The sequence below is a fragment of the Diadema setosum genome, chromosome 20, assembly GCF_964275005.1.
Source record: "Diadema setosum chromosome 20, eeDiaSeto1, whole genome shotgun sequence".
Taxonomy (NCBI): Eukaryota; Metazoa; Echinodermata; class Echinoidea; order Diadematoida; family Diadematidae; genus Diadema; species Diadema setosum.
The window spans coordinates 31,427,397-31,449,322 of record NC_092704.1 but is presented as its reverse complement, the minus strand read 5'-3'; the positions used below and the strand labels follow the sequence as shown (position 1 = coordinate 31,449,322).

At 39.3% G+C, this 21,926-nt stretch overlaps 1 protein-coding gene and 1 long non-coding RNA gene across 2 annotated transcripts in view; one reads left to right on the top strand and one right to left on the bottom strand.

The window, feature by feature from the left end:
* LOC140243348 (reversion-inducing cysteine-rich protein with Kazal motifs-like) overlaps positions 1–21,926 on the bottom strand; it is a 140,942-nt gene that overhangs the window by 3,686 nt on the left and 115,330 nt on the right. The window contains exons 8-23 of the mRNA XM_072323023.1: positions 20,603–20,794; positions 19,894–20,058; positions 19,151–19,272; positions 18,557–18,659; positions 17,571–17,631; positions 17,037–17,249; positions 15,993–16,285; positions 15,182–15,367; positions 14,384–14,588; positions 13,619–13,711; positions 12,402–12,466; positions 11,108–11,235; positions 10,555–10,690; positions 9,846–9,956; positions 8,868–8,986; positions 8,464–8,553 (exon numbers count right to left, since the gene is read on the bottom strand). Of these exons, the coding sequence (XP_072179124.1) occupies positions 8,464–8,553; positions 8,868–8,986; positions 9,846–9,956; positions 10,555–10,690; positions 11,108–11,235; positions 12,402–12,466; positions 13,619–13,711; positions 14,384–14,588; positions 15,182–15,367; positions 15,993–16,285; positions 17,037–17,249; positions 17,571–17,631; positions 18,557–18,659; positions 19,151–19,272; positions 19,894–20,058; positions 20,603–20,794 (2,282 nt within the window). The remainder of the gene's footprint in view (positions 1–8,463; positions 8,554–8,867; positions 8,987–9,845; positions 9,957–10,554; positions 10,691–11,107; positions 11,236–12,401; positions 12,467–13,618; positions 13,712–14,383; positions 14,589–15,181; positions 15,368–15,992; positions 16,286–17,036; positions 17,250–17,570; positions 17,632–18,556; positions 18,660–19,150; positions 19,273–19,893; positions 20,059–20,602; positions 20,795–21,926) is intronic.
* Positions 720–5,508, top strand: LOC140243349 (uncharacterized). The gene is made up of 4 exons (XR_011902233.1): positions 720–814; positions 3,672–3,939; positions 4,260–4,483; positions 5,008–5,508. It is a non-coding gene; the product is annotated as an uncharacterized lncRNA (long non-coding RNA).

The window sequence follows — 21,926 nt, the reverse complement described above, 5'->3', positions numbered from 1 at the left end:
CTCATAATTTGATGGCCGCAATGCCAATGCAAGTCATGACGGACATTCATCTAACGCAACCACCAGCACCCGTTTGGCTTCAACAGGATTATGAAAACAAACAGTAGTCTTACCATTGCAAACAAAAAGCTGCTTCACTTGCTTGATTTACAGCATTCCTAAAATGCAACATCTATTCACTACGGAATAAAGCACATAAAAAACCTTAAATGAGATTACATACTCGTGAAAAAATAAAAAAAGGTAGTAACCCATTGCCGCCCGTTCGATCCCCGTAGCTTTGACATGTACACACAACAATAGAAAACTATATGAATGCAATCGGCGTGTAGTAATTGTGTACGATGAATGGGAGATCCGGGTTGTTGATATGAGGCTCGTTCGTACCAAAGATCACAACAAAAATATATTTCAAAATATATGGAGCATAAAAAATATTGACACATTAAAAAAAAATTTAATTCGCAATAAGAAAAAGTTTTAAACATATATTTTTTAATTCAAAACCAAAAAATTAATGATTACAAGTTTTCTTGATAATAATGTAACGTAAGAGGTCATGTGCGTGTTGTTGTTGTCGCTGATTGAACCTTACGTGTATGTACTGCTGAACCGTTAGTCCGCGACCGCGCTCAAAAACCACACACACGGCTACGATGATTTGCTGTTCATCATTTCAAACGCTCTTTCGTGATGATCTCTGACCGGAGTCAAATTACATCTCGACGTACGAACCATCTGATATTTTCAGAAATGGCTAGCAAACGGCCCCTAAGAAAAAGAGGAACTGCTCCTTTGGGATTCTTCGAGGAAGGTTGGTCAACGTAACTTTTAATACATTATTAGTAGACCTAATCTTAGCTAAAATAATTACCACTGATACCAGCGAGATTTGCATTGAATTGTCCCGACCGACCCGGGGCCGGCAGCGGCCCTGCCCCTGCTGTGCAAATTTCGCATGATCGTATCAAGTGGGGATAACCAGTCCAGTAGACTGTTCTGTATCTGAAAGTGTGACTGAGTCAGTGAGTGTGAGAGTATGACATGAGAGCTCAAGAATTTGGAATGAGTTGTTCTAACTCAGCTACTGTATATGTACTGAACTGTTAGTGTTACTGTGTCACGTAAATTCTACAAGTTATCTACGGTAACTAGATTCTATACACAACCCAGTCGCTGTAGACAGTGTAGATCTAGTATGGTTGGGGCACCACCTATCGGCAGGGCACCTTCCCATCGGCACCCTGCGTATCATGGCTGTTTGCGTATAGAACGAAAAGGTACGCACGGGATTGAGTGTCATGAGCTATAAAAACAATAAAAACGAAGAAACGAAAATCAAACTCAGACAAACCAAGCTAAAAATTACACATCCGCTCAGTAACGACGCATGGCTGTGAAATTCATGTGTATTAACGTGTTACCTATGGCCTGTGAAATTCACGTGTATTACCTATATGCTGTGAAATTCACGTGTATACCTATGGAGGTTAGGGGGTGCCGATCGCAAGGTTCCCTTTTTAGCTGCGCGAAGAAAACGAAACGCACGCGCTAAAATTGCGCTATTTTAAAACGGAGATTCATAATCAACGAGACGGTCACGACATTCAAAACTGCAGTATTTATGGCATATTTGAGGTAAGAATTAGGCGGATTTGTGTTATATTTTTAGAATAAACAAGCTACAGATCTTTAGGGTGACGATACGTGGTACCCCCAACCCTACTAGTAGCGACAGGCTATAATTTATTCGCACAGCGTACTCTAACAGCGTCTGGTCGGGCTAACAAGACGGTAGTCGGTAGTTCTAACAGTTAGGCGTAATCCCTAACAATGTTAGTAGGCATAGGCCTACCTCATATTGGGTGGTGATATCAGGTTCGGTGCAAGCTACATCAACAACACTATTTTCTGCTAACTCTGTTAGGACTTCTAGTGGTAACTGCTCCAGTGAATCAAGATAATTAGTAGAAGCTACGCTAAGACACAAGGGCTTACTCCTGCGAACTAGTACGCTCATGGGCGAAATACTGACGCCATTCCGCCATTGAAAGCAACAGACCGATAGATTGATTAGAGGGCGTACTGTATATTACGCGATCATGATATCAGTGCCGTATCACTGGGTCCTCGTATTTCTGTCTCCCTTTCATTTTTCCCCTTTTTAGGGGGCATACTTAACAGGGGAAGATATGTACCGATGTATGTACTTAGAATCTTGTTTTGTCGTAAAGAAATATCATTCCTGTCTAACCGTGAAATGTATTTGAAAAAAATGTCATTTACTTTCCAATCGCAATCTGCAGGCCCACAAAGTTTGAGCTGAAGTAGGTAGACCAAACTATGTTTCGGGAGGGAGAGAGAAATGAGATAGGTGGCGTTTGTCAGCTCAAATACAAACTTGCTGAGGGACTACTGATAAAAAAGTAATTACATTACTTCAATTTTTTTTTTTTTACATATCGACAGAAAATATACTTTTTGTGATATTTTGAGGTCTGAAATGCAATTCTACCGCTGTGTGCTTCCTTTTAAAATGAAGAAAATGAAAGGAAGGTAGGGTTTGCTCCATAGGCTCACGTGTTTAAGAAGCTTGCGGTATTATTACTAAATTGGCTGCCATTGGGCTCCATGTTGGGCTCCCGCTCCATGCCGTACTACACCCGTTTGCGTGCCAAGTCGCGAGAGTACGCCCTCTTAGCTTCTATACTCTTTGATTGTGTCTCAGCACTAACTTAAGCACTGGCAGCCACTGGCACTGGCGATAAAACTGAAGTGAACTTGAAGTCCGTAGGTGCTGGTAGGATGACCTCAAAAATATGTCATAAATTTCTGGTTGCTAGTGCTGGGCAAACTTGTGAAAGATTCGTCTGTCCGAAGGAGGAGTCTTTTATTTTTTTTTTTTTGACGTTACTTATGGCTCTCTACCTCCGGACTATGTCTACAGGAGGGGATCCGTAAAGCCAGATGCAGTCTCTGCTCTGTGGAACATATCCCCGTCGACGAGATACAGACCAATCTTTCGGTCAAGTGCTGGGCTTGGTGTTGAAATCAAAGAATGTCGTCTGCTGAACCTAGCTCCGCCATTTTGTAGTGTAAGAGTTAGGCCTGTAGCATGTACATTTCATGCTAATGCAATGGTCACCCACGCCACGAAACGTAGGCCCTACAGGAGCATGTGGCTTCATAAATCTGAGCCTGGAAGCATAAAATTAAATATTAAGTTGTGTTTTGAAGAATGGTTGAAATTTGAGGCATTTTAGTCTGTCTTCCTCACTTTGTGTCTAAAAACTAAGCAGTCCTGCATCTTTTAATATTCGAGTGTAATCATGCCCCATCACTTTTCGTCGTGCGATTCTCACGGACCTTGCGATGCTGCGATTCCAACACCTATTGCTGGGGATCAATAACTTTGATAAGTATCGCTTAGTTAATCCGACTGTCGGTGTTGGAGCTCAATTTAAGTCAGTCATTTGGGAGCTAGCACTAGCACTGATCTTGAAATCCCCCAATGGCAAAGGATGCTGTATTTTGTAATTTGTATGTTATACCAGTATATCATTCACCTAACGGATTGTTGTGTAATTTTTCTGGCAAACCTTATTTTTCTTCTCTCAATCATTAATAGGTGTATTATTGTTATGTCGTGTGTTTTTTTTTTTCCTCATCAGAATCAAAGATTGACTGTGCAAGTGGCTGATGTGAGAAGGTGTTTCCATAGAAGACTTGCAGTCCATAGAAGACTTGAGGTCCATCCATGACCATTGATCGTGCTGTCCACTAGCTTGCTCCTTTCATGGGTACAAGTACATGATACACATGCAGTGCTGATTTACATCAATATGTGTACATGGTATCCTCCTGGCTGAATTCTGGTGCAAAGAAGTGGATCATCTGATGTCATGTTTTTTCCCGTTTGACCATGTCATCAAGGAGAAGGTATTCCTTTTTCTTTGTTTCTTTATTTCAACCCAGTATGGTTCATTAGGAATTTGAGCATATCGCTGTAACATACCCAAATTCTTGTGCAACATCCTCAAAAACCAGCAGCATGCTATGCGACATTGTAGAATATTTGGGAGTCTTTTATTCCAGCAGTCATTTGGGAGCTAGCACAAGCACCAAACTTTAAATCATCCAATGCTGTATTTTGTATGTTACATCATTTTCCTGTGTGATTTTTCTGCCTAACCTTATTTCACTTCTCTCAATCATCACTATTATCGTTATGTTGTGTTATCTTTTTTTTTCCTCATCAGAATCAATGATTGATTGTGCCAGTGGCTGACACGAGAAGGTTTCTCCATAGAAGACTTGAAGTCCACCCATGACCATCGATCAGGCTGTCCCCTAGCTAGCTCCTTTCATGGGTACAAGTATATGCAGTGCTGATACGTGTATGGCATCCTCCTGGCTGAATTCTGGTGCAGAGAAGTCCATCTACTGATGTCATACTTTCTCCCGCTTTTCCATGTCATCAAGGGTAAGATACTCCTCTTTCTTTCTTTCTTTCTTTCTTTGTTTCTTTTTTTCAACCCATTATTAGTGTAGTTCATGAGGAATTTGAGCATTACACTGCAGCATACCCAAATTCTTGTGCAACATCCTCAAATACCAGCAGCATGCTATGCAGCATCCTAAAATATTGGCAACCTGCTTAAAATAGAATGTGATCAATTTTTGAAAAACATCAAATTACTCTAGGCAATTTGTGCACAATACATGATATGGAATGTGGAACGTAATGGCTTCACCTGTATGTGGCACTTAGGGGTTAAAATGATTGTAAAAGTACACTGTATTTTAAACAGTATCTCTCCAGCACATTAGAGTGATGAAATGATGGCTAGGTGTACCACATCAATCTAATCCCATTCTTATGTTTTTTTTGCAAGGTAACTATTCTGTGCAAGAATTTTGTGTGTTGAGTATTTGAAGTAGAGTTTAACACGTACTACATGTTATTATTATTTTAAAAAAATAATAGCGTAATGAATAAATTCTCAGTTCGTTGCAGGAGTGATCTTCCCCAAGAAAATTCTCACGGCTCACGGTTGCAAAAGAAGGACATCTCAAGGCTCCACAACGACAAAGGGCACACTAACCAAGCTATATCAAGACCTAGTTCCTGCGAAGCCTCATCCAGAAGTTGCACCAAAGCTTACTGCTGGATAGTCTTGGACAGTAGAAGTACAAGGACAGTTTTCAAAGCATGTGAAGTGTTCATGTATGCTCTCATGTCAGGACTGTTGGTTGCTAGATATTTTTTTTTTTTTGATGCTGTTTTGTTCTGTTGTCCAGTGCTCCTGGTGTCACTTAAGTCCAAATTTGCATTATCTATACAATTCAAAGCTACTAATGATCATGTACATCAAACATGCACTAATATATGTACACTGTATTTAATTATCCAACTAATTCTTTGCAGGTGATATTCTTATAGTTTTAAATCATGTGACTGGCAATAAGCCATACCCACGTACAGTAAAGATGCTGCTCATGAAGCAATAAAAAGCTACTTTTCAATCGTAACAGCAAAGTGAGCAAATGTGCATTCTTATGTCTTATTTGTTGTCTGAGGTTCAGTAAGAGTACATTTTCTTCATTGATTTGTTTACATAAACCTACAGTTTTGCAACTGGAAATAATGTGATATTTGTATGATACTTTGACTTCTCACACCCAGCTGCTGAAAAATAACTTTTGAATGTATAATCATAATTGACTGTTTCTACCCTTGTGTACTTTCTTATTCTAAAGGTGCCTAGACCCGGTAGTTGCTGCAGCGCTTTTGGATGAGAGTGCCGATCACCATTAGCATTGATACAAAGACTGCCGAAATTGAGCTGTCTTCAACGGTAAAGCGCGTAGGTGTTGCTAGGTAATGTTGCCTTCATTGTCTTCTCTGCGTGTCAGACAGTCCGTAGAATTTGAATGCCAGGGTGCATGCTTCTTTGTTTGACTTCAGAGAAAAAAATATTAAAGCTGTCATCATCAGCAGTGGATTGGACTTCTTCGGACTCATGGAAATGGGTCAAAGCGTAAGCGCTAACGATAAAGAGGAGTCGATAGCATAGGTCTCTCAAGGAAGCTTGTGCCGTGCGCCGTGTACGCTAACGATAAAGAGGAGTCGATAGCATAGGTCTCTCAAGGAAGCTTGTGCCATGCGCCGTGTACGCAAGCAAACCACCGGGTCTATGTGCCTTTAAATGCTAATGACAGTACAGTCAACTCCAGTCAGTCAGTTTTGACTGAAAAAGCACATCAAATTGGGCAATGTTTGACTTCTGCATGTTCAGAGGAATACACATGACTAGGCCATAAAAATTGGGACTTATTGGTTTCCTCAATTTGGCCATAGTGTATTCGATATACATGTATGTTTTGGGGAGAGCTTTGGCTGTGTGAAAGTCAATGCTGGTAAGAGCATCGACCTACATGTACTCGTTGCTACATATAGCTTCTTTTATTAAACAGTGAATCAATTAACACTTAAAATCTGCACCCATCCACCAACACACACATGGAAGTCAGTTTTTAAATACAGCTGTACATATTTTTTAGACTATAGCTAGAAGGAAAATACATGTAATAGAGAATTGGTTTTCTCCTGTTTCAGAGTCCAGGTTCATATACATGTTTACAAATGTACTGTATCACAATACATATGTATAGGAATTGTAAGAATTATTATTCTGCTCCAGGTAATTTACTGAAAATATTTTTATTTCATCACTTTATGTGAAGACTCTACTGTGCTATTTATTGATCATTATTCATCAAATAGCAAAGCAATTGTGGAAAAATATATTTCTCCAACCAAATTTCCCCATGGTTTCTCAAAGTACTTGTGAAATACAACTGTAGTTAAAAATACATTTTTCTACGATATTGCACTGTGGTTAAATAGTGGGTTTACTTTGTACAATGGATCATGGTTGTATCGTTATTTGGGTTGTAATTCTGTGGTTTGGCAGCTGTAAAACCATGTTTTCATCTTTTCCTAACCAAACTTTCACCTTTACCTAACCATGGTTTTACACTTCCTTAACCATGGTTTCACTTCTTCGTAACCATGGTTTGGGCACGGTAGAAACACAAGTTAGTGACCATGGTAAAACCACAGTAATGTCATGGTAAGTGCGTTCCAATTTACCACCTTTAAACCATGGTTACCATGGTTAACTTATGCTAAACCTATGGTTTAACCATGGCTACCATGGTTTAACCATAGTGCACCATTGTTTAACTATGGTTAAACTATGGTTAAACACTAGTGCACCATGGTTTGACCATAATTAAACCATATTGCCCTATGGTTAAACCATGAGTTTATCATGGTTTCATCTTTTCCTAACCGTAGTTTCACCATTTCCTAACCGTGGTTTCACCATTTCCTAACCATGGTTTTACACTTCCTTTACCATGGTTTCACTTTTTCTTAACCATGGTTTTGGCTTGGTAGAAACACAGTAGTGACCATGGTAAAACCACAGTAATGTCATGGTAAGTGCGTTCCAATTTACCACCTTTAAACCATGGTTACCATGGTTAACTTATGCTAAACCTATGGTTTAACCATGGCTACCATGGTTTAACCATAGTGTACCATTGTTTAACTATGGTTAAACTATGGTTAAACACTAGTGCACCATGGTTTGACCATAATTAAACCATATTGCACTATGGTTAAACCATAAGTTTGCCATGGTTTCATCTTTTCCTAACCATAGTTTCACCATTTCCTAACCATGGTTTCACACTTCCGTAACCATGGTTTTACTTTTTCTTAACCATGGTTTTGGTACTGTAGAACCACAGTAGTGACCATGGTAATACCACAGTAATGTCATGGTAAGTGCATTCCAATTTACCACCTTTAAACCATGGTTACCATGGTTAACCCATGCTAAACCTATGGTTTAACCGTAGATACCATGGTTTAACCATAGTGCACTATTGTTTAACTATTGTTAAACTATGGTTAAACATTAGTGCACCATGGTTTGACCATAATCAAACCATATTGCACTATGGTTAAACCATGGATGGATCCAATGTAAAACCATGGTTATGCCTCATTGTCAAACCATGGTATTTTTTTACAAGGGTGTTGAAATATTCGCGCATTTCACGCAAACAGAAGCTAGCGCGAAAATAAAAGCACGCGAATATTTTTGCGTGCCATACATTCCAGTAGTTGACGTCTTGATTCCGCAGAATTAAAAACATGCGAAACTCTTCTTACCCGGCCAAGCGCGAAAAATTAGTCGCGTGAAAATATCCACTTTTACAGTATACTATCTAGCATTTGAAATAACACAAAATTCTAGATTCTGCAATATGGAAGATATACATACATTATGTACTGACACTGCCTTGATAACATTGTATAAATGTGTCTCTGGCTGTTATGCAAGTATATGCATGTGTATCACAATCATCCACACACACAATACATACCTGGATAACTGTTGGGTCCGTAACGATGGGCTTGACCAAAACCACAATGTCGCCCTCTATGCTGAGATAGCCAAACAAGTCGCACTCAGCCTGTGATGTGAGAAATAAAAGAGAAAATGTTAAGTCACCACTGTGAACTTTTCTGGGCCAATCACTGTAATATTTCATAAGTGTACCAGGTAATTACTTTACATATCATCAAACTTGTAAAAATAATGGATCATCATTAATTAGTTTTCCTTTGCTTAAATATTATGATATTTTAAAGAGTATTTCTATACAATTATATTTCCTTGATGTGTGAACTGCACTTGTGTTTCATGTGGTACGTTATATGTGTAGCACAGAATGAGATAATGAGGTGATGTAATCATTTCACAACAGACGTGCTCGCCGACACTCACCACGGAAACCAAGTCCCGCAGTCCTTGGAGGACCGCATCCAGGGACACGCCCCTGCTTCCTGCTGCCGTGACAACGCGGTCTACCTCCTGCTCACTGAACAGAACCCGAAGCTGCCCAGCTAAAACAAAAACAAAAACAAACACAAGATGCAATGTGAGGTCGATACTTTGTTAACTACAGGGGAGCCTCGTTATAGCAAGGACCTAAAGACCATGACAATTATCTTGTTATATCAGATTTCTCACTATACTAGGGTACAAAAACAAGGAAATATAAAGCACTGGCACTGCAAATTTATCTTGCTATAAGAGGGTTTTGTAACATCTGACCTGTCTATCACGAGGTTTCCCTCAACCACCCTCTGGCTGTCAGCATGACAAACTTTAGATGCTTGTCACAAAGCAGCGGAAAAATGTTTAGTTGAGCTCATCTGTCATTGTCAATGCATATTTTGGATTAGAAAATGCACAGAAACCTGAACCTGCTTTTGCTATAACATGCATTTCCCACAGACACTTGCCCGAGTATACTCAGGACTCGTCCTCTAAGGTTTGAATTTACTGGTAGTCTTTTTCCCCCTCCCTTTCTCCTGTGAGGCCTCGGCCCTTGTGCACTGAATGATTATAATTTTGGTCTCCTTCCCATCAACTTCCACTGGATCATCCTTCGACTATCCAACTGATTTGATTGTTTTGAGAGAACCGTACAAATTGGTGATAATGCCATATACACATATATCATTGTTGTGATATTTTCATAATCTGTATTATCATCTACATATGCTTGATGTGAATGCTCATCTATGGCCCCTGGTATAGTCCAACATATATGCCAAAGAGGTAATTCCAGAAATGGATTGCAAACAAACAAACAAACAAACAAACAAAAATCAATGGCTACCATGGCAACCATCAGGGCCATGGTGTGTCCTTTCTCTAAAAGTGACAATTAAAGCCTCAGTTGGAGACCTCACTTACCACATACAGGACAGCAGGCACCAGGGGGTGTCACTGCTATGCAACTTTCGGGTGAGGTCAGCTCTGGACATTCCACTGTAGCACACTGCATCGCTATGTCTTCATCACCAACTGTGCAAAACGATACGCAACATTGTAGTAGTATCACTATATTTATCATGTAATAGACTCCATAGAATCAAAATACATATGGCAATACTAGCAGTTTGAGGTTTTTGTCAAATTCATGCAACTAAAACATCATAGCAAGAAATGTAGAGCAAGATCAGTTTCTTAACAATAGTGAATTCTTCCATCAGAGACTTTCTTATCTACATGACCTGTTTCTCTTGGATACATAGACTAAATGAAAGAGAATACTGTACATAAAATTGAAAAAATTGATTGTGTGGAGAAAACTGACAAAAAAGTACAAAACTCTTTCAATTTCTGAATATGACACGACAACATATAAAGAAATTTAAGACCAGAAATTGATCTGCTTTGATTATGTAACAGGACATGTATGATTACATCACAACCAAAGTTTGTACACAACCAGCACTTCCATCAGCACGTATCTATGAAAGAGTGTGACATTCCCAGTTTGCTGAATGTGAAGCCCACTACAGCTTGATCAACAAGGCATGGGCAGCACAGATATTCCTCAGCCAGCATGTTATACCAGTATTGCAGCCACTCCCTATAGGATGCCCTCTGTTGGCCATACCTGAGAGAATGCCCACAGCCCGACAAGGCCCGTAGTAGTCCACGGTGGTCCGGTCACTCCACGCCTCACACTCACTGCTGTAGGTCTCACCGTTGTGGCCACACACCGTCCGTCTGACTGTCAAATGGCATTCCGTCTACAGGTAGCACATGCACACACAGTCACATATAAACAATTATGTTGATAATGTAGTAAAGTACCAATAACAATAGCATTGATAACAATAATGATAATGACAATAACAATAACAATGATAATAACAACAACAATAGTAATGAATATGATAACAAAAATAGCAACAACACTAATAATGATTATAATGATAACAATATCCAAATGATATAATTATGAATATAGCTACAACTAATGAGTTATATAATTATGTTTCACAGCTTCAAATCGAGTAATCTATTTCCTGTAAGCCGGCCTTTCTTTCAAACTTGGCAAATTATCTTTTGTATTGACACTGGAGAACAAAAGATAAGAACAATCAAGCGTGATATTGTCTGGAACAAATTCACCTAGAAGTCGTGATTTTTTTTTTTTTCCTTACCTGGCAGCGCCCTCTGTAGGCCAGTTCTGCTCCATTGTTGTGCAGCGTGCACAGGTTTACATGTGTATGGTGGTCGGTGTCACACACGGGTGCATAGGGTACAGATTCACAATTGTGCCCAGTAATGACTGAAATACAAAGTATGATAAGTGAGACATAAGTCTGGTCTTCCTTTTCTTTTAAGCTTAATCTTCTTCTTTCCTTCTTTATATGCATGTATTAAAGGGACTGTACAGTAGTGGTTGAGGTGGGGATCCATGTTTTGAACATTCCTAAGTCAGATAATGAGAAACCTCTTATCAAATATGAAAGAGCATGTGAATTTAAGAAGGTTTCAACGTTTTTGATGAAATTTTGATGAAAAATTTGATGAAATTGGTTTTCAGATGGCTGAGATATCCCCAAAAGTGATAATGATAAAAGGCAACATGCCCCACCTTTATTAGGATCTCTTTGTTTCACATTGTTTTTGGATATCTCAGACATTTCAAAACCGATTTTCATCAAATAAACTTTTGATAACCCTTAGAATTGCATGCTCTTTGACATCTCATAGAGTGGTTTCTGAATATCTCGCAAAACGTTAAAAGCTAAATCCCCACCCTGACCAGAACTGTACACACCCTTTAACAATGACAGATTCTAAGATGATGTGACGTGAAACACCATGGTTTGATAAACAGCTGTGCAAGGTAAGAAAAAGATAATTTTCTCTATTATGGAAACAAGATGGCATCAGCCTCCAATCAGTGAGTATTTTTAGGCAGTTGCAATTATGATGACCAACAAAAAAAAAAATCAATTTATTTTATAAGATGTAGGCAAGAATCTTTCATGATAGTACAAAAAGAGTGCACAAGGCAATCACACAATTTTTGTACTGAACAAAACAAAAAATGACATTACTTGAAACAATTATGCTCGAACATGTATATGCACTCTTTGAAGAGAAAATTCACATTTGATCATGCAACAATGACTGAAATACTAGAGTAACACTGGTTTGCCAAATTAATTCAGAGCGAATGCCTGTGACATGGATAAGTTAATATTCTTCTTGCACTAACTAATCAAAAATCATTTTCCTTTTTTTTTTTTTTTTTGATAACTGCATTTCAGTTACTGTCTGGTACATTTCATGGGATAACCAGTTTTCACAGTCATGTGAGGACTATTGTTGTTCACACAGCTTGATTTAATATTACTAAACAGTCTTAGTCAATAAATTTGACATTTCTCAATAATCACTTCATAAAACAGTAGTATTGCACTGAATCAAAGACTATACACTTACTGCAGTCATACTGTGGACATTCTGCAAAGTTCACACTGAGGCAGACTCTTCTTCTTGGCACACATCTGAAGATCAGAGGAAAAGCAAACAGGGTTGTAAAAATTCTATTTAGCAAATACTCAATCTGAACAGGTTTTTTTCTTATCAATATGAACCCTTTTCAACAGACATTTAAGGACAAGTTCATTCAAATATACGTGTGGATTGAGTGAATGCAGCATTATTAGTAGGACATGTCAGTGAGAGTTTGAGGAAAATCAGACGATACATACAATGAGAAGACTACAAAAGTTTGTGACGTCACTGCAGGACAACAATATAAAGAAAACATGAACAAAGTTCAACATATTTTCATATTTCTAGCAAAACAAAAGAGGACTAGATTTACTTCATTCAGAAGCAGGGCGAACAACTACCATTACCCTTAAAGTATGTCGGTAACAAGTTGAGGGAATGTGTATTTGTCATAAAAAATGACATTTTGTGGAGTTCTCTTTATACTTTATTCACATTGTTGTCCAACGGTGATACGCTGTCACAAACTGTTGTAGGCCTAGTCTTCTCTTCCAGCGATTGCTGCACCAAAATAATAACTTTTCAACAGATTTTCCTCAAACTTTAACTGATGTGTTCTACCAATATTGCTGCATTCACTCAATCCAAATACATATTTGCATGAACTTGTCCTCTAATAGCGCATCTTGTACTGAGCAGAAAACACAATCAATAATCCAGTTAACACACTAAATCAAATTTATGCACATCTTCACAACAGAGTCTGTCCTGATAAGCGATCAAAGTGCTTCTCACAGTGACACGTTGATCAAACAGTTTCTGACTTCATGTACATGTAGGACCTCAGACAGAGAATAAACATGACTATGATAACATTATGAAACATGCATGCAAGAACAATGCCCTTTGGAGCTAAGCGTTCCTACGAATCAATCTTGATCAAATAGTATATTGCATATCTCATAAACGTAAGGTCATTGACTTGAGGTAACTAAAGTATGAAAATTTGACAAATGTGTGAGCGAGAATCAAGTGGAAAGTATTATGACCCACTAGGAGGTAAAGTGCTTGGCACTTTAATATTATCTGTGTGATTCACAATGGAGCATTACTTAATCTTTGGATACAGTAATGATATTTTGACCCTCTTAGCAGCAACAGAGCTGCAATTATAAGTCATTCCATCGTCATCATCATATTACCTGTATCCGAGTCTACAAGGGTTCTGTTGGCATGGCGACCTGATGGCGCACGTCCCGATCTCAAGTTGGTCATCGTTGAAGTTCCCAACACACCTGGTAAACAGAGATTTTGAAGAAAAAAAAAATACACATCTCAAACACTGGTCATGTGTTAAAACACCTACTGATATGATTAAAAGCTAGAGAAAGCTGCATCAAACATTGAAACAACATCACACCTTGAATAAAGACATGTGACAATGTCACTGAATAAACAATTCAGTTATTCTCACTTGAGTCATTACTTTGTGCAAGGATCTATGCATACGGAAAACCATTTAATCTCAAAACGACGTTTCCAATAGGAAAAGCAAAGTATTCATTACCATATCATATGTATGATATAAGTACATGGTCATCTGTTTTGATATGATATCTGCTCCTTTGAATTTCATAGCGGTGAGCCATAAATTATTGCTTAGTATGACGAACACCCATACGATATATCCAAGGCACCAACACAATCAGGAAATATCATTTTCTACATACCGGATAAGACAAGTGTATAATACATACATTGTGCATATTTCAGTGAAAAATGATGAGAATTTGCAGTCACATGACTTGAAATGCATCACAGAAAAGATCTGCCAATTTTGTGATAAAATTTATGGAATTTTTGTCCAGCACAGCTGCTATGTATTTTGATCCTATTCCACTGGCATGATTTGGTATCTGTGTATCCAAAAGTGAAAAACAAAGAGAAAAAGTTCTATTCCCACTCACTTTGCTATGCAGGCACTTGGGTAAGTCTTGCCGTTGGCCGCACACACCGGCACGTATTGGTCAGTGCAGTCGCAGGGCAGACCCGTGTACCGTCGCCGTTCGTCGAGGGTCATCTCAGAAGTCAAACACTGGCGCTTAGAGCAGATCTCCGTCCCGCCGAAACAGACACACAGGTTGCAGTCAATATGAAAGTGACTACCATGCTCTGTATGAAAGAAAAGATATAAACAGACCTTGATTTGGAAGTAAAGTTCTACAAGAAATTCATCCAAAGTCATAGAAATGATACAATTGCAAGGAAAATATACTGACATATCAACAAATTCCACTGTTGCGATCAAAAGTTGAACCTAAGAAACCTTTACAGCCTTCTCCTAAAATGAATAATTATAAGGCATTTATCATCTATAGTTTGTGTCAGATAATCATTCTTGCCTGTTATATTTTCTAAAAATTTATTTAAACATTGCTCAAAGTAATATATGCCTTCATTTATCTTCAAAATCACAAAAAAAAAAAAACAATAACAAACCTGTAGCCACCTTTGCATGCATACTACAATGGTTTCTTCTCCTTTATTCCTAGCCATTGATAAAGCATACGCTTTGGCCAAAGACCACATATGCCTACAGACATCCAATTATGAACCCACACTGATACCAAAATGTCAAGGGTACACCTATATTTCGCACTTGTTTTAGTCCTTGGACTAAATTTAAACCATGGTTTTGAATCCAGCTGCTATTGTGAATATAGTACAAGCCTTTGCATTCACACTGGAGGAAAAAGTTCCCTCACCTTTCCTCTGGCCACTGATGAGGCACATCTCGTTGCGTTCACACTGCAGGGGCTCGCAGTGTTCCAGCTGTCCACCGGAGCCACACACACAGGCCTGGTAGCAGTCCAGACGATCGCCTGAGATGGGCAGTTGGACGTAGCTCCCCGTGGGTACGAGGAAGGAGGAGGCCTCCCCAAGACGACAGCCTGCAGTGCATTTAGGAGGGGAAGGAAAGATGAGAGGATGAATTTCAGCCTGTATTGGCATCATTTCAAACGAATTCCATGGTACAAGGTACTCAGAAGGACTGGCATGGTTATAAAAAACAACAACAACAATAGTTCTTCCACTGATATCTGGGTGATCTGTCCTCCTTCCATACTCTAACAGTTTCTGCATGAAATGCAGTCATAACTCCACATAATTATATTTTTTTCATCAAATGAGGAGTAACTTTATATCTTCAGTTGATAGCAAAATCTACAGGATTTCAATGAACTTCATAGCTTTGACATAATGCCTTCAATTCTTACAAAGATTTCTCAGCAATTTCTTAGAAAGATCAATTCATAGCATAAGACTCAGCAAAATACAGGGCCTGTGTTTCGTCCTTGTTCTTGAGTATATTACACACACAAATGAAAGCAAGTGATATTCTTACAGCTGGTGGCCATCTGAATGGATTTCAATGTCACATGTGCCCTAAATTCTCATTCAGACTTCCTCCACAAATTGGGTCCATATGTTACCCATTTTGTTCCTCAAAAGTCAAAGGTGGTGGTTGGGGGGGGGGGGGGAGGGGGAGGTCCTTTCTCTAAAAGAGAAACTTACCACTGCTACACCTGTGACGTTGACACAGCTCCCCGCGGCCACACATCTCACGGTCCACCTTACACATCCCGTTGGCTACAGCCGTGTCATTGCTGCAGGGGTCAGCCCCGCAGGGCGTGGTGATGTCCAGCCCCGAGGCGTGGTGCTTGCCGGGGTCCAGGAAGGGGTCCAGCGAGACACAGGGGCTGTTCTCATCATAGGGGGATAGGATGTTGCAGAGGCCCACAGGGTCGACGCCCTTCGCCAGGCGTGACTGGTCAATACACTTACTAAGGATGTGGATACAGTCCGATCTAGATGGGATAATTGAGAAAACTGGCATTACAACGGTTACAAATGAGAACATAAGGCACCTATAGTGTTAAACTATAATGTCGCATTATGCTGATGTTGAATATCATTCATAGCACTTACCATGGCGTCCACATGTGAGCAGAGAGATTTCCAGAGTACAGCATTAGCTAGTAGTCCATTAAAGGATTGTTGTTGTTTTTTCAACTCTCCACTAATCTATCCTCTGTCATTCCCTATATTCCTTTCAGGACTGATACCCCATTGTGTCACCACAAAATGTTCTACGTACACAGTATGTGTCAATGATAAACAACACTTTTTTTCACACTCACCCAAACAACAAATGTATTTTCTTGAAGTTTTTTGCTTTGTTTTTATTTTTTCTGATGTATGTGGAAATTGAATGGAGAAAATGAAAGAGGGCAAAGCAAGAAATGAGCTTTGAAAATGTAAGAACAGTTGTATTACCTCCTTTGAAGATCACGATAACTTTTTTTTTTCCGATCTAAGCACTTTGATTTCCTATATGATGGCTGGTCATTTTAGAAAAAAACAAAAACAATCCAACATATTAGTTATGATACTTGATGAACATTAAACTAGAATACTCCTTTTTCTTCATATACTAAATGAGTGCTTATGATCATATTAACAGAATTGCTGAAATAGACAAGATGATACGGTACCTGTTTAAGATATCTACAAACTCATTTACGAAATGACTCCACAGGAACGTTGCAGCACACTTACTTGCATATCATGTTGGTGTGTGTCTTGCGGTGACAGGGCCTAACCTGCAGCGTGCACGCGATGGTCTTCCACATGTCGGACTCACACTCCGCAATGTCCAGCACTGGAATGTCCATGAACGGCATGCGGATGACGCCCTCACTCCACATTAACATGTCGTTGGCCGCGCCCTGGTCGGAGCGGGCCGAGCAGCTCCGAAAGAGGTCAGTAGGTCTGAGATTCAAAACAGCAAACAAGGGAAACAAGGTTGGTTTTCACAAATATTCAAACAAAAAACATTGAGAGAAAGAAAATTTTGATTGCTACCACAACTATCATACCAAGCATCCCAAATCTATTTCATGTTTCATTCATCTTATCATGAGCCTTACCCAACAGAGGTATTCCACATACATGTAGTAGGCCTACCACAATCCTCATAACAATCCTCACTAGAAAGAGTTACTCCACAAAATAAGAGCATACTTGCACCAAATACTCCCATGAAATGATATCGAGTATCCCTGTTCTCCAAATGGACACAGCAGACCTCACCTGTTATTGAAGTGGGCGCAGTAATTGAGGCCGCTGCATCCAGGCCGGCAAGGCTCTTCAACTGTAGTGATTGGAGAATGGAGAAGGACATATGAGGTGTATCAAGACTGACCTTGGGTTAACACATTTTAATCTACGTACCTCCATTGGACAGCGAATAAAAAAGGCAAGTAGGTCAAGTATGAGAGAATCTGGCGGAATTTCCAGTACACATTTCACAGTCACATTCTAAAAACAGGACCTCGCACTATATCTCATAAGCTGCAGATCTAATGTAAAGCAAATGCATGGGAATATCTAACAATCTCTATGTGAAGAAAAAAAAATGCACACATATGTGTATGTAGCATCATGAGCCTAACCACAATATGCCATAACTGCACACTGCTTGCTTTGGGCAATTAATTGTGACTGCTTCTATATTCTTTTAACTGGTATTAGAGATGAAATTTGATCTGTCTTATTTGCAATGAACCCATAGCCATTGACAAATCATTTGCTCTCAGTTTGGGGGCTTCACTACATCAAATTGCCTAGAGTTTTGCATGTACCGCATGGCTGATAACAAAAGCACACATCATAGCCATCTACCGATCAAGAGGATAAATGAAAAAAAAAAATCTCCTGGTCACTGCAGCTATTAGAGCACAAGCTTACTTTTATACTTTCTTTCCTCCCCCTTTGATTGTTTGCTTGTCTGGTTTCTATTTTGATTTGGCAAACTTGGCCCTATCAGTGTTTTTGCTACTGTTTCACTTTCACAGCCTCACCATATTCCATCTCATATGAAGACTGAAATTTTGGCACCCACTCCTACTTCTACAGAGCAGAATTTTACCCCAAATCACTGGTGCAATGACACAGTGGTCATGATATGTGCACCCCTTTCTGGAAATAGAATAGTCCAAACACTAATGCAAACCATCCTGGATTCCCTTGAAATAGACAATGGAATACACAAAAGTAAGGAAAGTTTTGGAACCTACCATCTGCCAGACAGGTGAGAAGAGCCTCTTCTACTGGTTGATACTGGCAATGTTTATCAAATTCATTCCATGAATCCTTGTTGGCCCATGAAGTTGTGAACAGCTGGACAAAAACAAAACAAAACAAAGGTAGATTAAGGACAAGATTACAAATTGTGAAAAATGTGTTCAAAATATTTAGGGTAGACAATAAAGAAAAATCTAAGCCAAGTCTATTAGTATTTCACAATTTTTCATAAGAGTAGGTATGAACACCATCTCATTCCATTTTCTGTCAGTGCATATAGAAAGAGAGAGAAAGATATGTATATGTTTGGAGAGATGGCAGACAGAGAAGGGAGATAGAGAAATAGTGAATAAAGAAAGAACAAGAACAAGAGAGAGCTAGATTAAAGTCTGTTCATTATGTTCTTGAGTGATTCATTTAAGAGATTAAGCACAAGCAAATGTCAACTTGCACAAATAGTTACATTAGATCTGTAAAAAAAATTGAAATAGTACAGCCTGCAATCATAGCAAATCATCAATGCTAATAAATTCACTATTGTAGGATTAACAGACTTTATAGCATTAGCTTATCTACTCTTTTTGTACCTTGACACAGATGTCTCGACAGGTGGCACTCATGGCTCTGAGGCAGCACTGGAGGTTGGCTCCGTCTAGAGCTCCGGGGTAGCTGGGACCGACCACAGGGTGACTTGGTCTCTCAATCAGAGCTGGAAGAGGGATGACAAAAGTTAGAAATATGACGATGTGGAAATGATGCGAGGTGTACAAGTATGAACAGGCTCTCACCTACACCATCATTCCTGAAAAGTAAAAGTAAAGTAAATTATGAACATGAAACATCTCCACTTTTGCATTACATTTTCTTCTTAGAATTGAACAGACACAGAACAGTAGCCATTCTACTATGCACAATGCAGATTTGGTTTTTATATGATGATTTTCAGGGTGAAGCATTTGATAAATATCCATCATAAAAGAGTTATATGTGAAAATACCAAACAAACAAAAAAGAGAGAATATTGATTTGCATCTGCTCTTCTTCAAACAGAAACCTATCATGGAGATGAAAATCATTGTTGCACTGAGAACATTCATGACTGGTCACAGTTTGACTACTTCATGATGGGCCCTTTATATTAATCCTTTCACTTTAATACACATATCTAACTATGTTTCTACTTCAGACAAGAACAAGTCGTAAAAGAGGGATAGAAATTATGTTGTAATCACTTGCATTTCACATTATGTACGTTTTCAGTTAAGGATTGTTGCATAATATCATAGATTATACCTCGAGTCTCTCTGTTAAAAGCTACTGTTTGTCACACCTGATTGGAGGAGGAAGCACTGCCACATGGCATCGTTAGGCGACGGCTCGTTGCAGCCTTGGATGAGGGCTTCTATTATAGCTCCCTCGGAGGTCAGGTTTGTCAGCGTCCTGTGGCACACCTCCCGACACCTCAGGCCCGTGGATCGCTGACAGCAGTGTAGACCTGCAAAGAAAATTTGGTGTTTTATTTCCAACTTCTGTTCTGTACACTCCCCTTTGCTCCTGACAGTTTCAACACAAACGGTTTTAAACTTCTTGAAAATTCCATGGTAAATATGATTATGACTACCAGTTATAGACCAAGCCATTCCATGACAAAGTGCTATGCAAAAGAATAGTAAGCACAAGTTGATGAGATTTGTAGGTCCACCAATTTCCAATTTGACTGCCTATCCATAACTGAGAAGCTGTACAAAGATTTTTACATAATATTCATCTCCAACAGATTTTGTTTCTTAAACAAATTCCACTAAATCCATTACATAATTGGTGGTGGGTTGAATTACAATTAATGAAATAGGTACATAAGGATGCAACTTTCTCTACACCATGTGCTTGACTTATAACAACCAATTTCCTAAGACCAAATACCTTCATGAAAGCACATTGACAAAACTGAGCCAATACTGTCTAGAACATTGTATGAGAAGGAAAGGAGGGAAAACAATGTAAAAGAAAAAAAAAATACTGTCAATAGTCCCACTTACTGTCTCTTGGGTTGTGCTGAGTGACCATGATGTTGGTATAGTTTCTCACACACCGCTGGATCCGTTGGTCCGGGCAGTGCACCTCCACGTCCAGGACCAGGTTCCTGACAGGCACAGTGGAGTCGAAGACGTCCTCGCACGTTCGCCGGCACCGAGAACCGTCAACCGCCTGATTACAGCAGGTCTCTCTCCCTGAGATTAGTTGAAGGAATTCAGAGTTTAGAGGATTTGGAGGAAAAGTTGAGAAACATACAGTCTGTCAAAAAAAAGGTTACAATCAGATTTCCGCTTTGATAACATTCATTGTGACTAAACTGTCTGAATGATATTTTAGGGTCTAAATATAACAATGTCATTAGCATTTCAATACACGTACAGCTATACCAATATGATCACTCGGTAAAATACAGATGAATAAAAAAATAGACATATTGAGTGACAGAGAGATACAGAAATGGGAGAATAAATGGAATTACATATTAGGTAGACAGAGATAAGAAAGAATACATAGACACACACACACACAAACTATTTTTCTCTGTCTCATATATGCACACATGAATACGTACAGACATTCATTACACCCTTTGCACAATCATACATACATGCTTTTACACATGTGCATATGCACCTTCATGCACACATTTTGTTCACTTCATTGTGGGTGGACAAACAGATAAACATGGCTTGACAAAGATAGACAAGAGATAGATGGGCAGATACACACATTGATAGAGTGAAATAAAAATACAATGAAGACTTCATCAAAATTATCTTCCTTTTTGTTTTTGTCGTCATGTTTTCTTATTTTCTGGAGCATGATCTCATTTTCTTCTCTTCTCACTTCCTATGATAGTTTTCTGCTTTCTAGATCCAGAGTTCATCTTTGTTCTCGAAATTCCTCTCTAGCTCTGCATAATTTTTCTCCCGCCCCTCTCCTCTCCCTCATCACCTGCCCTGCTATCCCCATCTCCCTCCCCCCTCCTCCTCCCTCTCCCCTCCCCACCCCCACCCCCAATCCACCTCCAGCTTTCATCCCTAGTTTGGTTAAAAGTCCTCATGGCTTTAGGGAGATATCGAGGCGAGATCAATCAATGGGATTCGGCTCACACCTAATCAAAGACGGGGATTGTTTTTCAAGCCGGTGAGCTAAATGTATTTACACCCCGTGCGACTGTTGTGTTATTCTTTTCCCTCCCGCTTGCCTGTCTCTCCCGCTCATTCTACTTTTTCTCAGCTCACTCCCTCTCTCTTCCCATCTTTCTTTATCTCTCTCTCTCACACTTTCCCTCTCTCTTTCTCATAACTTGAGAGAGCAGGGCTC